At 40.7% G+C, this 24,749-nt stretch overlaps 1 protein-coding gene across 5 annotated transcripts in view; it reads right to left on the bottom strand.

The window, feature by feature from the left end:
• MYO1B (myosin IB) overlaps positions 1–24,749 on the bottom strand; it is a 106,463-nt gene that overhangs the window by 69,011 nt on the left and 12,703 nt on the right. For all 5 annotated transcript variants that reach the window (XM_088167795.1, XM_014880925.2, XM_088167796.1 and 2 more), the window contains exons 2-3: positions 21,579–21,719; positions 8,649–8,764 (exon numbers count right to left, since the gene is read on the bottom strand). In XM_088167795.1, coding sequence (XP_088023921.1) covers positions 8,649–8,764; positions 21,579–21,713 — 251 coding nt within the window. In that variant the 5' untranslated portion in view covers positions 21,714–21,719. The remainder of the gene's footprint in view (positions 1–8,648; positions 8,765–21,578; positions 21,720–24,749) is intronic.

Genomic DNA, 24,749 nt, shown 5'->3' with positions numbered 1-24,749 from the left:
GGCAAAGTAGACACTAAAGCTTATCTGAGCTTCTGAGAGCTTGTTAGCTCAGGTAAAACATTGAGCTAACATGTCTATCTAGTCTATTAAATGGCATTGGCTCAAGTTTGTGAATGAGATCTGTGGACATATGTCCAAAATTATCTTTCTATGAATGGTCAAAGCAAGAATTGAAAAGCCTCCTTCAGACTGCTCAAACACGAGGCTCCAATTCAGCCCAAGTGGACGATTTCCAGCAACAATCCACTGCATCTATGTCCTTGGCTGGAATGCTGATGCTTAAGGAGGATGTCAACTGCACATATTTGTTTTCATCCTCACTACATCCTCACTAAGAATCGTCTTGGAGTAATTAAGACCAGTTGCAGCTTGAACTCCGCAAGGTTTAGCAACTAAAAACCATTCCTGCAGTATGCAAAATGGAAACTGTATGGAAGAAAAATGCAGATTTAAACTAATTTACTGAAATGACCACAATTAAACTGTCTTTGTAGTTCAGACCTTTGTTTGTAAACCCAACTCCCAGCTCTCTTATCTATTCAAAACATAAGTACAAGATTATTCAGTGTACTAGACTGTAAATATTAAGACTGTATTTCCTGATTCCTAACATGAAAAAGTTTATCCTTAATAACCCAAACTACATTAACCATGCTGTACCCAGAGCTGACTAAAACAGTCTTTTGTATAATGGTGCTGATAAAAAGAGATTAAATGAGAAAGGATCTGCTGCTAGCAGTGGGTACAACATCTGAAATTTTACTAGCGTTCCTTTAAGGCTTTAAACATCAACCTTGTTTGTGCTGTAAAAATCAGGACAAAGGCTCCTAGCAGAGCAGATGGGCACTTGCTGGTGCACTCTAAATTGCTTAAAAGAAAAAAAAAAGAAAAAAGACAACCATTAAACACAATAAGACACTTCCAATGAAAGAACAACAGCTGCTCTTACTTGCAATTTGAAATCCCAGATCTTAAAGAGAGTACCAGGCTGCCAGTGCAGGAAAGGCATAATGAAAATTCTGGTCCATGTGCACATAGTGCAAAAAATGGGATTTGTCTCCTTTTTGACAGGGCTCTACCTGCCCTCACTTTTCAGACTGCATTTAAGAAACACAGCAGTGTCTCCTTTTTAAGTACAACTCATTATTTCCAAGGCACAAAAATTCTCAAAATCCTAATGAAAAGAAAAATGAAGCTATTGAACATTTTACTTCATGTGACAATGAATTAGTTTTAAAAAATCTTGGTATTTTATGTCCTAAAAATATCAATGGCATAATATGAGGACTAGACAGAACAATCCAGTTCCAGGAAAATGAGAGAAATAGGATCTGGCAAAAAAGTTACCATTAGTTTAGACTGCTGAAGCATTTACACACATCCCCAACATATAGCCAGGCACCATTTTTTTTCTTTTTTTCTTAATTATCTTCAGTCTAATAATCTAGCCAAGTTCCAAACTTTTCTGTGCTTACAAATAAACACAGACTATAAAAAATACACTCACATGCAGGGGAAAAGAAAAAAAAAGAAGAGAGATCGTCACAGATAACCAGAAACATTTGACTCTCCATCCCCAACATGACTGAAGTCAAATGTGAAGTATGTTGTGTACAGGGGTACGAGTAAATATTTGAAAATAGTTCTGAAAACAAAGTTATTTTGTTGAGGCTCTAAGCCAGCACTTAATTCATGAAGGATGCTCCAACATTATTTCCCTTTGTACACCATGACAACAATTATAGAGTTACAGAAGCATCTGGAACAGATCTCAAGTTAAGTGTTTCCCTGACAAACTCACTGTGTTTTAAAGGTACTCAAGTTCCTGCATTCCTCTTTCTCAAGAAGCCCAGTGGGCACGTGAGTGCTGGCCAGGACCACACACGGCTCTCCAAAGGAGACACTGGTGGGCGAGCAGGGAGCCAGGTGGGTCCTGCCCAGACAGGGGGACCTCAGGAGCTGTGGCTGACAGCACTGCCAGCTGCTGTGGACACTCCAGCGTTTTGTGAGCCAGCAGAAGTGGTGCTTTTGAACACTTTTGTCCCGGCAGAACGCACTGCTGCAGCCTCTGAGAGATGAGGGAGGGTGGGACCAGAGGCAGCCAGCACTCTCCATCTCCTGGGGTATTTTGGGAGGCAGTTTTGCCTTGATGCTTTTTATATCCCCTGAGCTCTCTATATATACTCCATCCTAGGCTAGGAAGTGTTTAAATGCCACGAGAGCACAGAAAAGCACCCTGGCTCCACACAGCCCTGTCAGCCCCAGCTGCACAAAGCTCTGCCCCTACACAGCCTCGTCTGTTCCCACCTTGGACATCCCATGGCCTGGACACCAACAGCACCAGTGCCATGCAAAAAGAATTCAAAGGGCCTTTCCACTTCTTAATTTAGACTGAGCTACTTAGAGGACCAGCAGAAAGGCTCATTCCACCAATCTTTGGAATCCAGTCTAAAATGTCACTCCAGAATATTCTGAAAATTTAAATAAAGCACAACATTCATATCTACACTGCTTTTTCAGGCTGTTTATACTTCTTGGGTGTTAGGTGCATTTCTGGAGCTTCCTTACAACCACACATCCTGCCATAAATCACTTCCTGTATTATTCTGCATTATTAGAAAATTTCATGCAATCTAAAACCAGCAGCAAACAAGCAACTACTGTTCTTGTCAATAAGACTATATCCAACTCCGGAGCACTGGGGCAAGATGGCTGCATTATGTGCTATCCAAACCCACTAAAACAGCCCTGCCCAAATTTCAGGAAAAAGCTAAATTTGTTGTTGTATGTGGGAGAAACCCTGCTTTATACCCTAAGCCTTCAATCTGGCAAAATGCTCTTCAGAGGTCATTCAATTCGGTATGGCCACTACACAACTGCCTTCCTCAAAACTCTTGTCTCCTCAGAAGGACTTCTGAGGTCCCCAACCAAGTGCAAAATGTAGGAAACTGTGCATGCCATGATTGGTGTGAGAGAACACTGCAATAGAAGAAGCTCCTCTCAGGCATGAAGTCCTCCTGGCTCTTGAAGCAAGTGTGATCTTCATCCCCTTTTCACCTCTGTGCTTGAGGGACTTGCATTCATGGGCACACCACACCCAGCTCTGCAGACCTCTCTGCAGAGGTCGAGAGAATAAGAAGTCTGACTCCCACCAAAAAATGACTTCAAGGTTCTCTGTAGGGCTCCACCCCTCTCTTCTGTCAATTCACTCCAAGCATGGGTTTGACAATTAGGTACTGACAGTCCAGCCCATCTGCTATTCACAATTTCCACCAGCTGTAGATGTTCCATCCCTGCCCAGTGGTCAATTATGCCAACTAACCTCTGATGTGACCATCTTCCCTCAGCCATAAATCTCTTCTGAGAGAAGAACTCTGCTGAGCCACATGAAAAAGTCCAAAGACCGAGTCTCTGGAGAAGCCAGGAATTATTGGAGTAAGAACAAAATCTCTGTAAAATCGGATACTGCAAGGTGAAGAAAACTACAGTGGGGTGGTTAAAAAAAAAGAAAAAAAGAAAATGAAGATCAGGAAAGTACAAACTGAAACAGAAATGTTAAAATAAACACACTGGGGCAATGAAGGACACTTAACTATGTCACAGGCTCTCATCCCATCATCATCTTCTTCAACAAATAAAGACAGCTACTATGCATCTTACCTATGGTTAAAAGCTTAGTTTTACATGCAGGTAAAGCTGGGGCTTTATCACACCCTTCAGACAAAAATATTTGCTTTACATCATAGAGGAAAAAGAGCTACTGAAACCTTGGTGTTCCTGGAGACATCCAATCCTTTAACACCAGCAAAAAAAGGAAAAAGAGTCAGAAGCAAAAATATAACTTCTATATTCAGCATTTACATTGGCTCAAAAGTTGGAACGGAAATAGTAAATTGTATCCACTGTCAGAGTAACTGCAGATATCCACAGGAAAATGATTTATCCCAATAATTATCTACATGAGAATAATTGAAATGAGGAACATTAATAAGTTCCTCATTATTGCATTTTAACAGGTATCACATTGATATATTTGTGCTTGTATCCCATATAAAGGCAAGCTGGTTTTCTGGAGTTGCCTGCACAAATTTAAATCTAAATTTGAAAGCTTTACATGCAAAACTATTCAACTTCAGAAAACTCGATTTAAAAGAATAAAAAATAAATAAAATATACTGCAAATTGCCTAAGGAATTCAATAAGTGTCTGATAAAAGCCACCTCCAGATTTCTAATGCTGCCCTAAAAACTTCAGTGCACAGTCAAAAAAAATTCACAGGGACTGAACTCTCATTTGAATTTAGCTGGCCATTAGCAGTACAGCTGCTGCTTTTGCTTTGTCCTTCAACTTAAAATAATCAGTAATTATTTTAGAGCAAGCAGGTAGGGCATCTCAGACCATAAAGGGGAGCAAAATGCCACGTGTCACCTTCCCTGCCAGGGACAGAGAGCTGCTAGTAGCCAGGAGACAAGGTTAAAGCAGGAAATTCAAGAAAGTACCTACTCTCCAAATCTGTTACTGGTAGGAAAGTGATACAGCATGATGGTTACAAATCTGTGGGATGATGATCTATTTGATTTCCCATTGCATTCACTTCAAAGATGCCAGCAGCAGCCTTTGTCACCAGCGAAAATCAATGTAAAGGAGCAAGATAGACAGCTTGGTTTGCTCTCATGACTAGCTCAGCCACAAAGTAAGCAAAGCAGCAATTACATCAACTGAAAGAGTAATTACATCAACTGAGAGAGCAGAACAGAAATGTAAGAACTGCACAAATCAAGAAGCAAACTGTTTGAACACTGAAATGTCATACTCTGCCCTGCCAAGTCAGAGACAAGTTTGATCCTGCCTTGCAGATAAAGACAAAACCAGCAAGATTAACAACATTAAAACAGAAACAACAAGCCAGCAATTAAAAAGCTTGGTAAACTTCCTATTACACCTATGCAAATAGCCACAGACTATGAAAACAAGCATTCCAGAAGACCTAGAAAAATAACACTTTTATTACACAGTGCCACAACAACAGTAGCACAGTAGTGCACTCAGGGAGGAATGAACTATTAAAATAAAACCTCTGGGATCAAATTTTATCAGCTATAACGCTATCCAAAATCACCTGATCAGAAACTTTCTCGCAGCAATTCAGTTTTGGCTGCCCATTCAAAGTGTGACTGTGGCCCTACTGTAGTTTCCAGAGATCATTTAGGAAAAAAAAAAAAAAAAAAGAAACAGGAAAACAAACCTTACCCAAGCCCTGCAATTAAGTATTAACTGGCGTCACTGAAAGCATCAGTCACTCTCACAGACGCTCTTGAGGAAACACAGAACAGAGGACGAGGTGTTCCCTCCCTCCCTCCTCTTTCAGATTAGGGCTAAGAAAACACCTGAACGGATTTTTCACTCCCTAAAGTGTTTCCTCCAGTGACCATAGACAGCAGGAAACCCACAGCTATGGATGTCCTTCATGTCATTATACCCTTCTGTCTCTTTTTCCTTCTGTTTTCCTGTGCTGGCCAAGCCTGCTCTTTAGCTGGGACAGCTGACATTCTCAAGCACACTCTCCCTGCCCATCACACTGAGGAGCAGCTCCAGACTAGATAGAAGCTCACACAAAACTCCTGGAAAATAAATAAAAAACGATTCTGGATGTCCAGGAGCTGCCATAAAGAGCTGTACCTGTGGGAACATCCCATGGCAGACAGCTCTAGAGATGCTGACACTTAAATCCTGGGCTTCCCAAACCTGAATGCTCTGTCCAAAAGTGCAGACATTGGAGAATTTGAGCTGTTATACCAACAGGAGATAGAAGAGTTTTGGTGCCATAAAACTGACCTGGTTTCTATAGCAATCACTAACCAAACCACTGTCAGAAATTTTAATTAATTGCTTGAATTTTTCTAGCTAGCACTAGTACCAAAGTTACATGATTTATACAAAAGAGATGTTTAAATAAGAAACACACTTTATCTAATTTTACTTCTAGATACACTTTCTAGGTTGGATGTGTTAGTTTCCTTCTAAACAATCAAGAATTTTACTTGACTCAGGATCACACAACAGGAGCCAAAAGCCTTTCTTTTCCAAGGCACAGCTAAATGGTGCAGTGGGCTTACCCACAATCAATTCTTCTGAAGAGTCCATGGCTCAACAGAGATTTACACATCAAAGAAAACTAAGTAGGTACGTTTCCACAAATCAATGGGGGGTTTTTACCCCCGTGGCAGAACAAACACCACAAATTGCAATTTGTCTCACAGCATCTCCTCATTAAAGTTCCTGAGCAGCTAAAAAAAAAAAACACCTTGAAGATTGCAAGGTCTCTGTGGAAGTGCAGAACCTCCCTAGACACACCTGAACCCTGCTTTTAGCAACGACCCACTGCTGCCAGAGCAGTCAACCCTAGAATTAGCTGCAAGCTCCAAGGAGGGGATGATGCCAGCTCCATCCCAAAGTCTGTCAGCTCTCAGTCTGTCCTGACCAGCAGGCTAGGCAAGCACAGTGTTGGTGAACAGCCCAGGCCTGGCTCATGCAGGACTCTGTGAGCACCCTAAGCTCAACTCATGATCTAGTGACCAGCATCCAAGGACCAGCTCCACGACAACTGGACTGGCACAAATCCTTTGGTGCAGCACAAGGAACTTCACATCAAAGGGGATGAAAAGTGGTTTAGGCTTGCCAGAGATGCCATAAGGCAGCCCACATAGCACTTATCTTAAACACCTACAATACTGCCCAAACATCTCCTGAAGATGGTGAGAAGTTTACCAATTTTAGCAGAGCCAAAAGTGACTCTCTTGATTCTGCAATTCCCATAACCATCTAGAGACAGGTGGGAAGGGAAGCAAGGTCACCATAAAGTAAGATCATTTTATATTTCTACAGTTTGGAAATGATGTATCAGTAATAGAAAGCATAACAAACATTATTTCCTAATCCTTTATTTTTAAAAATATTTTATTTTCTTAGCAGGTGTCAGAAGACAAAACTCTTACACAGAAGCAATACAAAATACAGAAAATTTGTGAAGAGATTATATCTGTCCAAAACAAATTAGGCTTACATTTTTCTTGACTTGGAACTCCATCCAAACTTGCAAGGAAAATCTATTAGTATCAAGCAATTGAGACCTCCTGACAAAAATTAAATGTCAATATTTTCTCACTTCAGTCTCCTGCACTTAAAGTAGATTTCTAGTGTTTGGGTTCCAGAAGTCCTTGCTGTGAGGTGGGAACCTGACCCTACAATTATTGTCATTAGTGATGAATGATGTTTATGAAATACTTTTCTACCAAGTTCTGACTCTCATAATACACACAAGAATGACTCTTGACCATTTCTGTTCTGGAAAACCATCTCTCAAGAGAGACAGAAAAATGTGGAGATCGATATATTACTACATACTTGATTCAAGGTGTAACCAAGTACATCTGACTTTCAGAATATCAGACAAACTTTAACTCACGGGTTTTATTTTTAAAATAAATCATTTGACACCAAATTTTATGCAGCTGAACAAAATTAGCAGAGCAGAAAATTCTTTTAGCAAGGAGCTGTGTCAATTTAGCAGGCTATTGGCCTTGCTAAACAAAACTGTGAAGAAAGGAAACCTGAATTTAGCCAGAGTTCAGAACCAAGAGGTCCAAGAAGCTTATTTGCTCTGATTATTGGGCTGTTTGCATTTCAGACCATGCATCTGGGAGAGTGACAGATGAAGTGTTAAGGCAATAAATTAATCAGAACCAAATAACTTCCAGTGCACTTTCTACACATAATTTTCATTTAACTTAAAAGTTAATACTGAAGGAAGATGCATAAATGTATGGCCCTGTTTAGACACTTATCCAACCACTGATTGCTTAAGTCAGCCACCTGAATTTGTGGCTGAAGAATCAGCAGCTGGAAACACCTCCCTGCCAGTGTCACACTGAGGGGAGGAACAGCTGGCTTCAGCCTCACCACTATGTCTGGCAAAATAAAAATTATTACTGCAACATGCAGACCTTGAAGACCACGTGCTTTACTCTCAGCCACAGCTGCAAACTGCACCTTGTCCTATTACTCATCCTATTTTAGTCTTAAAGTTTGCATTATGCATTTAGGGTGCTCTGGCTGTCCTCTATGAATGGGCTCATTTCCACCCAGCATAGAGAAGACCAAGCTTTAATTTTCCTACAGTTACCATTCAGACATATCCAACACATTTCTGCATTCATCATGACAGGAGTTTTTTTTCTCTGCATTGCACAAAGATAAATTAAGAGTTTCAGATATCAAAAGTAACACTATATGATTAAAACATATTTAACACCTCAAGGCTTCCACGAGGCAGCCTGGACTTTGAAAGAAAAAGATTTCCCTGAAAACAGACTGCTTACTTTACAGTGCTGTGATACTGGCTACTGCTAACAGTTAGGGGGAAATGTTCTGAAATGCACATACCAGGGCCTCAGTGCATGAAAGAAAAAGAGTAACTCATTTTAACTTCACTTTAAAATACGGCTGAGCTAATAAAAATTCATTTTGGGGGAGTGGTGGTGTGATTTTCATTTTGGTTGCTTTAATCAACAGATCTTTTGAGGAGAGAGACAGCTGGTACCATCTGTTCCTGGACAGAATGAAAACTAAAATTTCTTTGCTGTACTTACATGTGAGGACTGAGTTCATAAAAGTTTCGATTTCTGTATTCTTCCACCTTCTCTGGAGTATAAATGGGTAGAGATCTGTAGGGGTTTATTGATATCACCACGCTGCCAATGTATGTCTGTTGAAGGAAAAGAGAAAAAATATTGTGGGTTTTTCTTTTTAACATACCTTTGCTGCTTATATATTATCTGCCCATTTAACAGTTTGTAGCAACGAATAAATATGTTTATACATTCTGAAACACCTTTTAGATACTCTGTCTGTTGGGTACCAAGTAGCTATATCTGCATAACTGAAAATTTCTTCTGAACATTTTCTTAAAGAAAGCCTAATTGTACTATATTTCTGTGACTAATTCAGCTGGGGGAGGGAAAGGCAAAAGGACACAGATGTTCACAGAGTGAACATCCATGAGTCCCAGTCTGCTCATGACACAATTCACTTGAATCCTACTGTCAGATACCCCACAGCTTGCTGTGCCTCCCTCCAGCTCCAAGGGCTGCAGTCAAACACACTGAGTGGCAAAAAACGCCAAAACTCCATTCCATCCTGCCTGCAGATACTGATCAAAGATAATAAAACCCCATGTGTTTGGTGTCTCTTTCCACAGCTGAGAAACAATTAAGTACCACCTCATGAAATATGGTTTTTCCAGTAACCAGTGCTCCCTGGGAGCTCTACACAAAAGTCACAGGTTCCCATTACCTGGATTACATTTGCAGTAATTACAGAAGAAAAAACCAAAACAATGGTTTCTTTAATGCACTATGATTCTAAAGGGCTTCTGTGCAGTGATATCTCAGCACCTGAGGTACAATCACAATTTGGATTTTCCCCCACAACATTTCTTAGAGAAAAGACTGTGAGCTGCACTTTTAAATGGGAGGAGAGGCATGAGGAGCCCACTGCTACTGACCAGCACGTTCAGTAGAGCACCAAATTATAGCCAAGGCTGCAATCACAAATGAAAAATATTAATTGCTGCAACCCTTCCAGATCTAACTTCCATACCTAAAGCAATTTCCTGCTAAATGCTACTAAATCTGGTCCTAAGCAGAAAGCAAGGGGAGGAATATTTCCCATTTTCCATTGCACACATATGCACAGGCAAGCTGTGAACTCACATGGCATTTTCTGTCTCAAACTGAGTGGAATAAACCAGACTTCAGTGATAAAACAAGTGGCATGAGGCCTCCAAAGACTCTCACAGCTCATCCTTGCAGTGTTTCCTACTCCTGGGATGGATCAGAAGCAGCCAAATAATTCAGTTTTGCTTCTTTCAAGCACACACCACAGTGTGTGCTTATGTAAATGTTCTTCAAATAAAGAAAAAATTGTTCTAGTTTTGTGGTCATCCTCCCCCTACGGAGGAAATAATTTTCCAACTATGTCTAATCTCTTTGGCTGAACATGATGGAAATGCTAAAATTGCCTTTCTGCAGTGTTTACTTTGCACTCTCTCAACACATGCAGCCTTGGCAATTTGGAAGTCTACAGACTCCTGGCAAGAGTAACAGATGCCCAAGAGTAAGAAGCTTCCTAGTCTTCCCAAGTGCACAGATACCCCAATTAGGGCTCTTCTCTGATAAAACATTAATAAATTGTTTCCTCCTAAATCTTAGGAATTTGTGAGCTCAGCCTGTTGTGAAACTAGTGTTGCAAATATCGGCTGAAGAGAGATGAAGGCCAAATCTTGAATATTGTATTTTGAAACATGAATTCTTTGGAACACAAAGACTTGTCCCTATTCTGCTACCATATTAACATACAATTTAATTGCTAAGTTCCTTGAAGTACCCTAAGACATCAAGATAAAGAAAGATGACTGAAAGTGAAAACCTTGTATTTTAATTTTGAATACAGGCATTTAAATGAGATTTATTTAGAACCATGTCTTAGTAGCTAAGTGCTGCTTAGCCAATGTATTTTGGAATTCAAGTCAGCTCTTTACTGCCAGATACAAATAAATACAGGCCATTTCCTAAAATACTAATATTTCAAAAGGTCAAATGGCTATATTGAAACAAAGACACACTCCAATCCATTTTAAACACCAAGCCAAAGTGTGCCAAGAAGTCATTGGGTTTGTTGCAAAGCTGCTTACAAGAGCTAATACACTTCCTCTTCTGAAAATGCCAATCTCTCAAAGCTGATGCCTAATAGCTACTTGCTAGTGGTGGTCTGTGAGATTCCACATAACAGGGATAAACAGATCCGGAAAATAGCTTTCCCACATAACATCTGTCTTCCCACCAGAACTCTATTATAAACAAACAAAATAAATGGCTTAAATCCTCGAGCGAGCGACCAGCACAGAAACATTCCAGTGCTGAAAGCAGAACGCCCAAGAGTAGTGAGAGACCATACCACAGCACCCCAGGGACCAAAGAGACTCTTGAATTCCCCTGCTTAAGGACAAAAATGAGAGAAGAAGAGTGGCCTGATGATGATGGATGCCCAGCACACAGCCAGGAGATTGGATTTCTTTCTTGGTTTGACATTGTCTTGTTATGCAAGTTTGGATGAGATCGGCTGTCTCCTCAAGTTTTGCTAGCTGAACTCTTGATAATGCTCCTTCCTCCCAACTTCTACTTTATTGCAACTCACGAAGGTGAATTCTGTGTTTGCTCAGAACACAAAGCAACAGAACCCATCATTTCTCAGTGCATCTCTCACAAGGCGTGGCAACACTGCAGTGGGATAAAGCTCCAGAACAGAGGATTCAAATTTCTGTCAGCTCCAGTGACAACACTTTGTGCATTCTCCACCAAAACAACACATAGAACTCATTCCTTTTCAGATAAGGGGTTAACATCTCAAGCAGGAAGAAAATTCCAAATTCCAATTCAGCTGGAAAAGCTGTTAATGTTTGTTACACATCCCTTCTAAATACTGGTCCAGATGCAATGACCAAGACTCCTTTGATGTCCCACTTTCTCCCCCTAGGACTGGAAGCCAATGTAACCACCTGGGGCAAGATACCAGTGCTACTTTGAGTTTACAGGCACCATGCAAGTCCTTCTGAGCCTTTCTCACCCAACCAGACTGGCTTAAAAAAAAAGCCTCAAATAGCAAGATGATAACATGACTCTTGCTGCTTGTGAGAAATGTACAGGCAGCAGCCTCTCCCCAGTCAAGGGCTAGGGAAAGTTATTGCTATAAACTGGAGATTTCCAGTTTCTGAGAGGCTGCAGAAACCTTACAGTGAGCCCAGTGAAAGGTCCCCAAACACCTCTGCAGCCAGAGTGCACTGCAGTGAAATCTGATACACAGGACAGAGGGAGTCCAGGCCAGCCCAAGAAGGGGATCCTTTAGAAAAGCACTAGTACAACTCATGAGAGAATATTTCACACCCTGGGATACAGTATATTAATAAAGCTATTTTTCCTTCTGTCTAAGTTAGACTTGCAATGCCCCAAGGGCCAGAAGAGAGGAGATTGCATGTGCAGAAGCCAGGGAACACCACTGACACGAGTTGAGGCTGCAGCACAGAGGTTGTACAGCTGGGGCTGCCATAAAAGCCTGCTCCACATCCTTAAAAGCTTCTCTGGATCTGTGGCAAAATCTCTGCAAAGCAACCTGCAGTCTGCAGAGGTTAAAATCATTAAACATCTACACGGGTTTGTTGCAAGCCTTTTGGAATTGTACCCTACGTCCCTTTTGTCAGCTCTGCTAAAACAAACCCACTGCTTCTTACCTCTTGTAGCCTGTAACAGCCCACAGAAATTGCTGCTGCACACAAATCAGTCCTGCTGTAAAACGCCCCAAGTGCTAATGTACCTGGCAAGTGCACTAAATTCCCAGGGGGTAGCAAAGTTTCTCTCCATTTATTTAATCTGTTAAACTTTGGAGCACAGAAATAGAAAACAAAGACATTTTAGTAAAATAAGATTGCTAGTTTGGATTCTTCCATTTATGCAGGCTGATTTTAATACTCCAGGTATATATAATGCACATTCCTATAGTAATGGCTTTGCTCAAATAATCATTTGGTTCCAATAGCTTTGAAGAGCTTCAGATCATTCCACCAAAACAATTCACTGCAATGGGAGACAGTAAAGTAGGATGAAAGAAAAGTGTGACTAGGTTTTATTGGAATTAATCCAAACCCAAGGCTTGCCCAGCACTGTTTTCATTGTGGTGGGAGAGGGCTGTGTTTTGGTTTTGTGGGGAGTTCTTTTAATGTGACACATGAAAGTTATATTTATAATATAATACTTATTTTACTTTGTATTTGCCTGACCTACTACAGTTCTGGATCCTGCCAACTCATAAGCATGTGTGCCACTGCATGTTCAGAACAGCTGAGGCCGAGGAGATGGCAGAGGAAGCCTGTACTTACATGTTCTAAGATTTTTGAGGTGTCTCAGTCTTAAACAGAGCTGGGCAAATTTAAAACTACAACTTCACTCTATAATGAATTTTCCCGTTTTAATAAGCATTACCAGCTAGATCAGTATTATATCAAAATATCACCTTTTATTTGAACAATCATGTTGTGAGCTCAAATTTGCTTTACATTGTGGTTGGCCACAACAAAACAGTTAAATGCACTGTGCCTCTCGTCCATTGTGTTTTTTTGGGTTGGAAACACGAAGTTGCACGAGATGATGTTTGAAAAGAGTAAGGAAAAGAGCAGCATCAAGACTAAAAGCAAAACCACCTGAGCTTATTGTTGTTTCTGGGGTTTTGATTTACTGTACTCCTGTGTATGGCAATGGACGTGTTTGTATTGCTTGGTGGAGAGGGATGGGCTGGGTACTTGAAAAATACAAACAAACAAACAGGCTCAGATTTCATCCTGTAACACTCCAGGGTTTGGAGTGTTTCACATACAAAATAAACTCCACCTGTGATCCAAGCTGAGCAGCTGCACTTCAGGTTGAGGCAATGCTGGGCTAACTCTGCTTGTGCTTCAGTGAGCTGGGAGCTTGAGCAGAGAAATATATCACTGGATTTCTGAACAAACACAGACTATTCTCCAGGATGATGAAAACTCTCTTGCTCAAGCCCACCTTCCCAGAAACAGCATTTTAGTCCCAGAAATACAGTGGACAAAGTCTGTATGTTGTAAGAGAAGAAAAATCCAATCTTGGTAAAGCTACTCTATGTGCTTAATGCAGTTATTAACCAGGACAGGCAGCCTTGTAAAACCTGGATGGGACAGTAATGGCTGTAAAAAAAGCTACCCAGAAGAGCAGTGGATGAGGTCCTGAAGGGATGAGAAGGGAAAAACAATCAAGGAAAATAAGAAACTGAGGAGGCAAATCAGTCCTGTATCAAGTACATGAATGGGTAATAGAATGGCTCAAGAAACAAAGCTCAGAGGTCACACAAAGGCAGAAGCCTACATCTGTACCCCAAAGCAAACAATCACAACACAGGCAACCTATGTCAAAGAGGAAAACCACACTATTCAAATATTCTTCAATATGGGCTTGAGCCTGCAAGCCACTGTGAAGCAGCAGCAGCCTGGACAAGCAGTGGGCAACCCACAGTGGCCAGGATCAAGCCCTTAACTGCACTGCAACCTGAGATCCAAACCCTGAAGTAAGAGCAGATGGTTTGCCAGGGAAAGACACCCACACTGCAAGTCAGAGCGAGTACGTGGAGTGGATGCATGAGCTCAGATTATCGGGTTTCTCTGCTGAGCTTCTGGAGGGCACAGAAATCTCTGAACATTGCTGCTAACCTCAATAGCATTATGACAGACTCCAGTGCTGTTATTAATGAAGCAGACTAATCCTCTCTGCTGGTCTCCTCTCTGGCTACACTGGGATGATTTATACAAACAAAAGGAGTTCCTACGCAGGATACAAATATAGGCAACACCTGAAAATAAGCAATGAAGAAGTCAACTCAAAGGTGACATGAGGAATTTTCAAGAGTGTTTAAACGCCCCTGAACATCAATGCCTGCCCATTTCTCAAAAGAGATATACTTGTTTTCATGAGCAAACAGTAGCTGGAGATTGGATACATCTGTGCTGAGAAACCACTGGTGAAAACATTAGTGACAGCATTCATTCCAAAATGTTCCACTATTTCTGTATGAATGAAATGTGGGGGGAGAGAAGAGGAACCTTCTGCCATGCTGCAGCCAGGGCTAACCTGTGCTCCTCAGGGTGAAAGCCATGTTCTTACAGCCCTTGGAGACTTTTGCTTCTATTTCTTCATTTGTCAATCTTTCATTGATCTTCCTTTAGTGTTTTGGTTTCATATAACATGCACTGAAACCATCAATAAATGCCCCAAATGTCATCATCATCTTAGTGAAGGAATGCAGAGTATTTTGAGGCAAAGCTAACACTGTAACTGGAGGCATTTCCTACACTTTCTTCTTTTTTCAAAGTATCACATCAGAGGCAAAAAAGAAAGAGTGTGTAGGGGAGAAGACCCCTGTACACAGCCCACCACATGCATTCCATTTTCTCTGATCCTTATTACTGTTTTCTTACTCCTTTATGCAAATACTGCACAGAGCCCTACAGTAACTAACAGTGCCTCAAACACAAGACTCACAATCGTGGGAGCCATACAAAAAGGAAAGGAAACAAAGCACTGCCTTGAGATAAATAACTCTCCTCCCACAAAGCACTTCAAGGTAAAAAGCAGCCAACCTGCTGTGAAAATCTTTACTCTTGACTCAGGGCAAGTTCTAAAGTTTGTTTTGCGGAGCAGGCTGATGTGAAGGGCCAGAGGACCCACAGGATTTTTATCTAGATAACAAAGCAAAGCAAGATTTGCAGGGAGGGAGAATACTTCTTAGGCCACAAGCTATCACAGCAAAAGATGTGCCTTGGGCACACAAGCCTTTCTTCACATCTGAAGAAGCAGCAGGCTTCAAGGTCCTAGCCTGTGGCAGCTGCAACAATATTATTACTATAACTCAGCAGCTTCCCTCAAAGGGCAAAACTGTTGAGGCACTGATGGGAAAATTGCTCAAATCGACACAGGCATTCCCCAAGGGAGGAAGAGAAGGAGATGGGAGGAAACTCAGGTCCCCTGGGCTCCCATCACAGGCGGAGGGATGCAGCTCTGATCCAGCTCTCAAACCATCCTGCTTTTGAGAAGCTGGGCGGCCACCACACCTGCCACTCCTCACATTCCCAAAGGAAGACCAGCAGCCCAGGCTGGACATGTTGGATAAACACAAGTAAACACATGAAAGTACAAGAGAGCAGGGTCAGATCTGGCAGGAGGAAAGATTCTTCTGCATGTTGCTGCAGGAGCAGCAAAGCACAGTCCTGATACCAGCCAGAACACACACAGCTACGACCTACCCAGAATCCACAGGGGACAACCCTCCTCAAAACCCAATAAAGGACTCCATCTGGCCCCAACAACAACATTTTAAAGGTGAACATGATCATGCTGGCATCAGGAGGTAATGAAACTGAGAACTGAACTTCAACAGTCACTCAGTTACTACTACCACACAGATCTTCCCAGTGTTTCCCAGTAGGACAAGACTCTCTCCTTCACAACATCAATGGGATGGTCACACAAGGCTGATGCAGACCAGGACAATTGGTCTTATTCACATAATTCTGTTCCCTACCCTGTGTTTGCAAATGTAGCATCTGGAATACCAGGTATGAGTGCAGAAGGAACAAAGCCACTGTGCTTGACAGCAATTCAGTGAAGTCCTAAATAATCTAAGGTAGCTGAAAATGAGATGAACCAATAGTACAGACAGATACAGTGGAGTAAAGGCAAGTCAAAACCAAAAAAGGCTAACCCTAAAATATTAAAGCAATCGAGATCAACAGGAAGCAGCTCAGTCTATGAAACAAGCACACCACACCAGCCATGCCAGCAGAAGGCAGCCACAAGGATGGTACCTCAAACAGATAAAACAGAGTTATTACCCTGGAATGCCAAATATTTAATGTTTCAGTGATAAAACAACAAACTTCAGTAACCTAAGACTGCTGCTGCCCAAAGCAGCCCACAAACTCCACGCACCAGAAAATACAAATTAAACGCTGACATCAGAGAAAGACTCTGTTTTGTTGTAAGAACAAAAAGCAAACAAACATTTTCTTGTAAGGAACAAAATGTTGACCTCTGCAAATTTGGGAAGACTTCAAGAAACAACATAACTGTGGGGAAAAATGTGCAGGGCAGCAGAATAAAGCCATATCTGACCTCTAAAGGCTGACTCCTGTGAGCCTATGCAGCTCCATTCCCCTCCAGACTCCTCACACCTCCCTTGACACTTCCACATGCCTCACAAAGCAACAAACCCAGCATAAAAATAAGTGACAGACCAACACAAATACTACATTTTATCCAAAAGCTCTACCATTCATGAGTCACTGTAAATGCACATATAGTCAGATGCCCCCTCCCATTTGTCAGCTTCCCAAACTGCGAAGGAAAAATAATTGCTGAACTGGATTGAGTGAGAAAATTTCAGCCAACATAGGAAAAAAAAAAAAACCTTGAGAGGGAGTTCAACAGAACAAGTCAAAAATTCATCAATCACACACAAACTGAACTTTATGAATGTATTTAAAGTTTTCCATGCGGTCTGCAGGTCACACATTTTAACCACACAATCTGCTCCCTGAAACCTTCAAATAATCAACATTGTGGGATTCTTTCCTACTTGCTAATGCATTGCCCATGAGCCACATTTTACTTCGTAAAGTTAACGAAAGACTCCCACGGGCTTTTGTTACCAACAGTTACAGAAAAGAACTTTTGTGGAACAGCGATGCAAATTTTATCAATGTAAAGTTTAAGAGTTGCAAAAACAATATAATAAACAATTACAGCTTTCTAATGAGATTTTTCTTGGTCAGACATACCTCAGACATTTCCAGACATGACTAAACTCTAAGATTCCCATTTCCAATTAACACATGCATATTACCCAACAAACCCTTCCCCCTCCCAAAACCACTCAGCATGAGATTACTGCAGAATCTGATGGTCTTTAGCAGAATATTTGGCCTAACTCCAGCTCCACCAGCCTTCATGCTTATTTTTATAGGCACAGCCTCCAGCTTTGCACTCTAGGATGTAACACAACACCCAAGTCTATTAAACTTTCCACCAAATACACATAAAATTGAACAACAGGTAATCAAGCCTGTTCCCTCACTCTTAGGAGGGAACTCATTGCCCTGTTTGCACCGTGGCATGAAACTTTGCCAAGTTCTTGAAGGACTTACACTGAACCTGCCTGGAATGATACAAAAGGACCATCAGAGGATCCAGTTCTAAATGCTTTTGCAAAGGGACCTCTTATGGAGAAGATCTGGAGTTTCAAAGGGGCAAAGAGAGCTGGCACTAGGATCTCCAAAATCAAACATTCAGCATCAAACATAACAACTGTGAAAGAGACTAGAAAAGGCAAAAAATCTTCTTGTGGAATGAGCCCAACTATCTTGTCATCTTTGGCTATAGGGAGGGGAGAGATTTGGCATTGTTCACTGATGGCTCGATCTGACTCTCACATTTCATAGAATCACAGAAGAGCTTGGGTTGGAAGGCATATTTAAAGATCTGCAGTCCAATCCCCTCTGCAATGAGCAGGGACATCTCCAACTAGATCAGGTTGCTCAGAGTTCATCTCCATGGTGACCTTGAATGTTTGCAGGGATGGGGCATCTACCACCTCTGCACAGCCTTACTATCCACATCATAAAAGAATTTCTTGCTTATTATCTAGTCTAAATCTACGCTTTCTGAGTTTAAAACCAATATTCTTCATCCTGCCATGACAGGCTTTACTAAAAAGCTCGTGCCCACCTCTGCTCTAAGTCCCCTTTGTGTGTTTACCTACCAAGACTGGCTCACATGATCACAGAGCATCTGGCCAACCTTACAGCTTCAAAGCTATCCACATTACAGCTCTCATTCCCCACTACAAACCCTTTTGAAAGTTACAACTGCAGCTCCCTTTTAAAACCAACATATGTAGCACAGACAGAGCCTTCAGTCTGCAGGAAAGAGCTTAGAAAACCATGTTGGGTAAGCCTGGTTTGCTGCAGCTTGACTTTGCTCTTTACACTTGGACACAACTTCTGGCAATGCCTGCAGTGGCACACTGACATGGGGGCTGAACTTAAACCCACAGCAGAGGCAATAAAGGACAAATCCATTCCTACTGCCCTCTGAAAGGATCCTGAGAGGTGAATTTCTCTGTGTAGCTCGTTGGAGCAGCAGGAATCTGCAGTCGTGGTTAAACACAAGCAGCAGCTCTTGAATAGCGCAATTTGGTTTCCCCAGGATGCAAACTACAGATTTTACATGGTAAAACAAGCCCTACTTCCAGGTGTAACACAGGCTCCATTGTCCTCTTCAGAGTCTAAAACCAGAAATGCAAAGTGTAGTTGCTGTGAGTGGTGGCAACAAGGAGAAGGTAGAGTTTGTACTTGAAAATTAATGTGGTTGTTACAGTGAGCACCATTCCAACTGTTACTGTTTCACAAATTTTCTAAAATATGCAACGGAGGCACGAAAATTTGCAAGGCAGCAAAACTCAGCTGATAAGGAGAGGAGACAATATTTCTCAAGTGATCTGGTAAATAAAACCATGCAGCATCACAAGGCAAGTAACTTGCATACTTGGTAGCAGCATGTGGCACAGACATGAACAGCTCTTTTTTCCACTATTGTATGTAATGAATGTTTTAATACTTGCAAAGATCTGCAACACTTGGCCTTCACATTATGGATTCTCATATAGAGCTTGTAAGACCTTGAAAAAATAGGCTTTCCCACCTGCAAGCCAAAGGATCCTACATTGCTAGGGAAAAGTGGCACCTGGTATCACCTACCAAATTACACAGAAAATTACAATGCACATCAGTGCCAGGTGCAGTTGGATCTGAAACTGGGGGAAATACATACTTCACTGTCACCACCTCAAAGAGCTGTGTGTTTGAACACACGTTGTCAGCTAGCTCATAACAGCAGAAAATAACAAAACAGAACACCCATTTGCCATTAAAACATTCCATTTCTTTCAAGAAAAAACTATACAGTGTGAATTAAGCAGAAACATGTAACTAAATACTTCGTAATCCACAGTAGTAGACAGGGGAAAAAAAAAAGAAAAAAAATCAAAAAAAACCTTTGAGAATTCCACGTTCATAAGATTTATAGCAATCCTTCATAGGAAACTGCACAGTCCAGGGAACCCTCACAGAACAGGTTTGCATCTTTAATGCTTTAAATAAAACTTTCAAATATGACCCAAAGATTGGGCTGGGTGCTACTGCCTCCTTGAATCTCCAGGCAAATAGCTTTCTTTCCTTTTCCTTCATATTTTCTTAAGTGGAACAAGATGAATCAGTATCACCCACAGTTACTGCAGGCATTAGGAACAAAGTATTAACCCTAAAACTGATGTGGAACATGTTAAGTATACAAGCCACTGACTGGAAAAAAATACCTCTGAATATCAGAAGAGGCAGCCACCACAGTGGCTGAAAATGAAGGATTTGCCAGAAGCAAGATGAAAGACCAGAAAAGAGAAGTCTGATATCCACTTGCCTGTATCAACATCCAAGGGTTATCCATAGGGAACGGAACCCATCTTCAAGGAACAAGGAAAATTTAAGACACAAGGTTTTGCAAATGTAACTCTCAAAGGCATAACAGAAGTTTAAAAACAAAAGGAAGTTAATTTTTTTAACCATTGAGGAAGAAATATTTCCACAAATATCATTGTTTTGGTTTCTTCTTTAACAAAGTTTTCATGGATACTGAGAGTCTTTCATAATCTAATTTTAATGTTTAATTTAAATTGTCAGAACAACCTGAAGGAGCAAATAGGTGGAGATGATACAATAGCAGTTAGGAGCAACTGTGTATTACCAACCTAATGTCTCCAGAAAAGAGAGTAGCCTGGCTGAATATGACAATTGAGAAGAAAGATGTGGCAGACAGTGAATAGCAGAGGTACAAAAGCACAGACTATAACTAAAGGATAGAAGAAACAAACAAAAATAGCACAGATCCTCCCATACCTTTGCCTTTTCGTTCTCCAGTATGGAACCATGATGGTTCAAATGCTTAGCAAGAATGAAAAATATAATCACACTAAAAATTAAAAAGGGGGGAAAGGCTAAATTATCATTAAGTACAGAACACCTATTTGGTTTTAAGCAAGCTGCAGACACAATTGCTTGCAGATCATAAATATACTTTGGCTTAAATATTTAGGCTCACCAGCAGCCTTGGAAAGTCCCTACAAACCATTAAGTTCACACAGCCTAAGCAGTATAACAGATACAATACTGTGCACATTTTAGCAAAAGTGGAACAAAGAGATGAAGCAGGAAATGAAAGGCTTAACTGGAATCACCATTTGCCTCTTCATTTTACCTGCCTGTGTTTCAACTACCAGTTCACATCTCTCCTGTTGAACATCACCCAGAGATTGATATGCCTGAAGACTTTGATTACGTCCACATATATCCAAGCTCATTGTATTTAGTTTACAATCCAACCATTTTAATAAACACTACCTTTTTGCAAATCAAAGATAGCAGACAGTATTTATTTATCCTTAACATATTCCAAGCATATATTGTTTCTGCTTCAGCCTGCTCTAACATCCTGGATGTGCCTTCTCTGTAAGTGAATTATTTATAACTGCGATGCCCTGTGAGAACAGGAGCATCAAAGTTACTGTCAGCAGCAGTTCTGGAATTGTTCTTTATGAAAAATCAGAGGCTCCCCATGTCATGCAATGGGGAAAAAGAAAAAAGAGGAAAAATATCCCAGATGGGAAAGATCAAATGCAAAGAATGCAGTACAGGAAAGACTACAGCACAAGCAAGGTTTAAAACATCCCTAATACAATAGATAATGTTCAGGCACTCAGTCTGTGTGTATCCTTATAAATAAACACATATCTTGAGAATGACAGCACAGCTCTCCATAGGATGTTATTTTTTAACATATACTCACATAAACTTCGTTGTGATCAAAGCGCTTCTTCAGGTTATCGATGAAGGAATCTTCATTCAGTGGCTCCAGAAGGACCATATCTCCCACCCCTATCATGTCATCCAAAAGTGACGTCTTCACCTCCATTTTGGCCATTTTGTCCTGGGAAAAACAAAAGAAACAAGAATAAGGCAAACAGCAAAGGTTAGCTCAAGGTTATTCTAATTACTCACAGGCATTATCTAGTAACACTACTTCAGGAATAAAAGTTAAGAGAACGCTACATTAAAATTATGTTTCCAAGGAACGTTCTCAAAGTCATTGCATCTACCCAGGTAGTGCACATGATCCCAAAATTTAACTTTCTGGTCCACTATACATTAAACATGAAACTCCTAGAAGCACAAATGAAGGTTCCAGTGGGCATCACAACCAGAGTATTTGGACGACTTCAACACAACGTTCAAGCGCTTGCAAGTCTGTATTTTATCAAAAGCTTCATCAGAATCTCCAAACTAGGGTTTGAATTTGTCAATAACCCTCATCTGAATTTCTTTTTCACCTTTACTTGTATTTCTCCAACTCCATTAATACTGAAATAGGAAGCCAACTCAATGAACACACTCAGAGACAAAAAACACACTATTTCATCTTAGTTCATGAACCCTGGGCTCTAAAGTGTGTATATTCCAGTACAGTGCTGGTATTGGCTACCTGAAGCTACCAAATTACTTCATTTACTTGTTGCATGACAGAACATTTTCATGGGGCAGCAATAATTCAGCTGACAAGTGGAGACACTGCATGAGTGCAACCAGAGTGGCAAAAGCCAGAAGCTGGGTTTGAACAGGGGACCAGGATCAAACAAAACAAAGTAAGCAAGTTTGATAAAGGAAGTCATTTAGACAAAGAAGTCAAGGTCAGGCCAAAACTTGGCACTTATTTGATCCTCCCAGCCTTTTATCCCTCCAATCCAAACTCTGGAGATTACTGAGCTCCTCAAGAACTCTGGGCACTCAGTTACTGCTCTCAGCTTTCATGAGGAGACTGAAAAATGGATGGATTCACAGCAGCAGCCAGCAAACAGGGAGCCAGAGGTGAGAGAACAGCATTGCTGAACACACACAAACCAAGGACCAGCTACTGCACAGCCACAGCTGCACAAAACAACAGCTGAACCTCACCAGCCAGCTGCCACCTCCCAGCTTCCAGGCTGTCCTTGGTCCCCCTACCACTGCTGCACATTTGAATTCTAAATATTTTTTCTTGTTCCCCAAAATGCCGTTGAGCAGCTATTATCTTACATAAACACTGCTACCTTGCCAAAGCACCTCTCCATCAGATGACTAATTTAAACCAAGCAAAGTCTTTTCTCTCTCCCTTCTGCCAGCAGCCACTACTTTACTAAAAGTTATTTGATGTTTTTCATCAGTGAGTGACATTTGAGGGATTTTAGATCAAGACTTAAGTCTTGCTTGATGTTTTTCCAAATTCAACGAAGAGGAGTGCAGCTCCACAGGCAGCTAACAAAGTGATACAAAAAGATCCCCAAAACCTGAACCAAGCCTGGGAATTACTAGAAATTCACATGGAAATGCAAAAACAGTGCTGAACTATGGTAACCAACCAAAGCTGAGTCAACTCTGCTAAACAAACAAAAGAGCATTTATTTTAAACAGAAACATTGCACAAATATTTTTGTAGAGAAAGATACTTTTATTCTTAAAAGTTCACCTCTCTGAATCACCAAAAAAAAATTTTAAACATTTGTAGAATCTTTTCAGAGGTATCACTTCAACTTCTGCATCTTATCAAGACAAATTCTTTAAACCACCAATCTTGTTTCAGTGATCTAATTACTTCCCATACATCAACTAATGCTCAAATAATTCTTGAAGGCTGAAAAAATAAAGCCCTTCTCAAGCATGGAACTTATTAAATAATGGGTTTGTGGCCAAATATATAAAAAAAACAATACAAAAATCCTAATAAGGGCAATTTAAACCTAAAATTTAAGTTCTAAGTACAATACCTCATTTACCATTGTGAAATTACATACCACCTACCACACTTCATGCATCACTGCTTGGGAATTTCAAGAGCAAGAGCAGCCAAACCCACCAAAAACATCCATGTATTTCCAAACTCAGTGGCATATTTTGCAGAAGAGGTACAGGAAGACACCATATCTACTATTATAAGCTGGATCAAAAAGTTGTATCCAGATATTGACTTATCAATGTATTGGAAAAGTTCCATTTTATGGTCAAAGATTAATTTTCAGCTTGGTTTTTTCCACAATAAGTTACAGCATTCTATGAGTATACTCTTCAGTAACTTGCGAGTTAGAAAATATTAGAAACCCAAATGATGAAAAGATTGAACAGGCTGAGAACTTATTTAACACTGATTGCTCAAAACCATTTTCAACAGCCTAGCCTTTGCAAAAACTCATTAAAGATCATCAAAGACCTCCTACACTTATGTATGATTCAAGAGTATTCTGCCATACCAGTGTTGTTAGCCTTTGCCTTGGTGGAATCCAATTGTAATCCCTGCTCTGGTTTAGCTAACAAAGGAAAATCCAGCCTGTGGGATAATTTGGCTGTCTATCTGAGGTAAAAAGTGGGAAAAGCACTGCTAAGAGAAACCAACAGTATTTAAACATATATTAATCAATTAAATAGGGCTTAATAACTGAAATTAATCCACTAGAAGAATGTAGTAGAAGATCAATATACAGTACTTTCAAAATACAAAATGCTAATTTTAGAAGTAGCTTTATAAAAAATGTGAAAAATCAGCACACGACACAGAAAAAAATATCAAACCATTGCAACATTACATGGCTAAACTTCAGAAAAAGCTCAGAAACTCAGTCCAAATCCATGTCCAAGTATTTGCCATATACTCAGAGATGCCTTGCAGCTGTTGATATTTCCCATCAGCACTGCTGACAGCGTGCTCACCACAGTTTGGAGAGCAGTACATAAAAAGCAAGTGGCTTCTACTTTTGAATGTATTCACACACCTTTAAAAAGATGAATGCTTCTCAGTTCTATGGGAGGGATGAAACCAGAACCTGCTCCCAGTATCTGAGAGAACAGGAGTATACCAGATTCTTCCTCCAACATTCCCTGGTCTCACCCATACCCACTTACCACTTGAAGTTTCTCCCAAATTTACCCTTCT

Source organism: Sturnus vulgaris, chromosome 7 (assembly GCF_052056855.1).
Source record: "Sturnus vulgaris isolate bStuVul1 chromosome 7, bStuVul1.hap1, whole genome shotgun sequence".
In the NCBI taxonomy this organism is placed as follows: domain Eukaryota; kingdom Metazoa; phylum Chordata; class Aves; order Passeriformes; family Sturnidae; genus Sturnus; species Sturnus vulgaris.
Note: the sequence above shows the minus strand (reverse complement) of the source record. Positions and strands in the feature narration are given on the sequence as shown.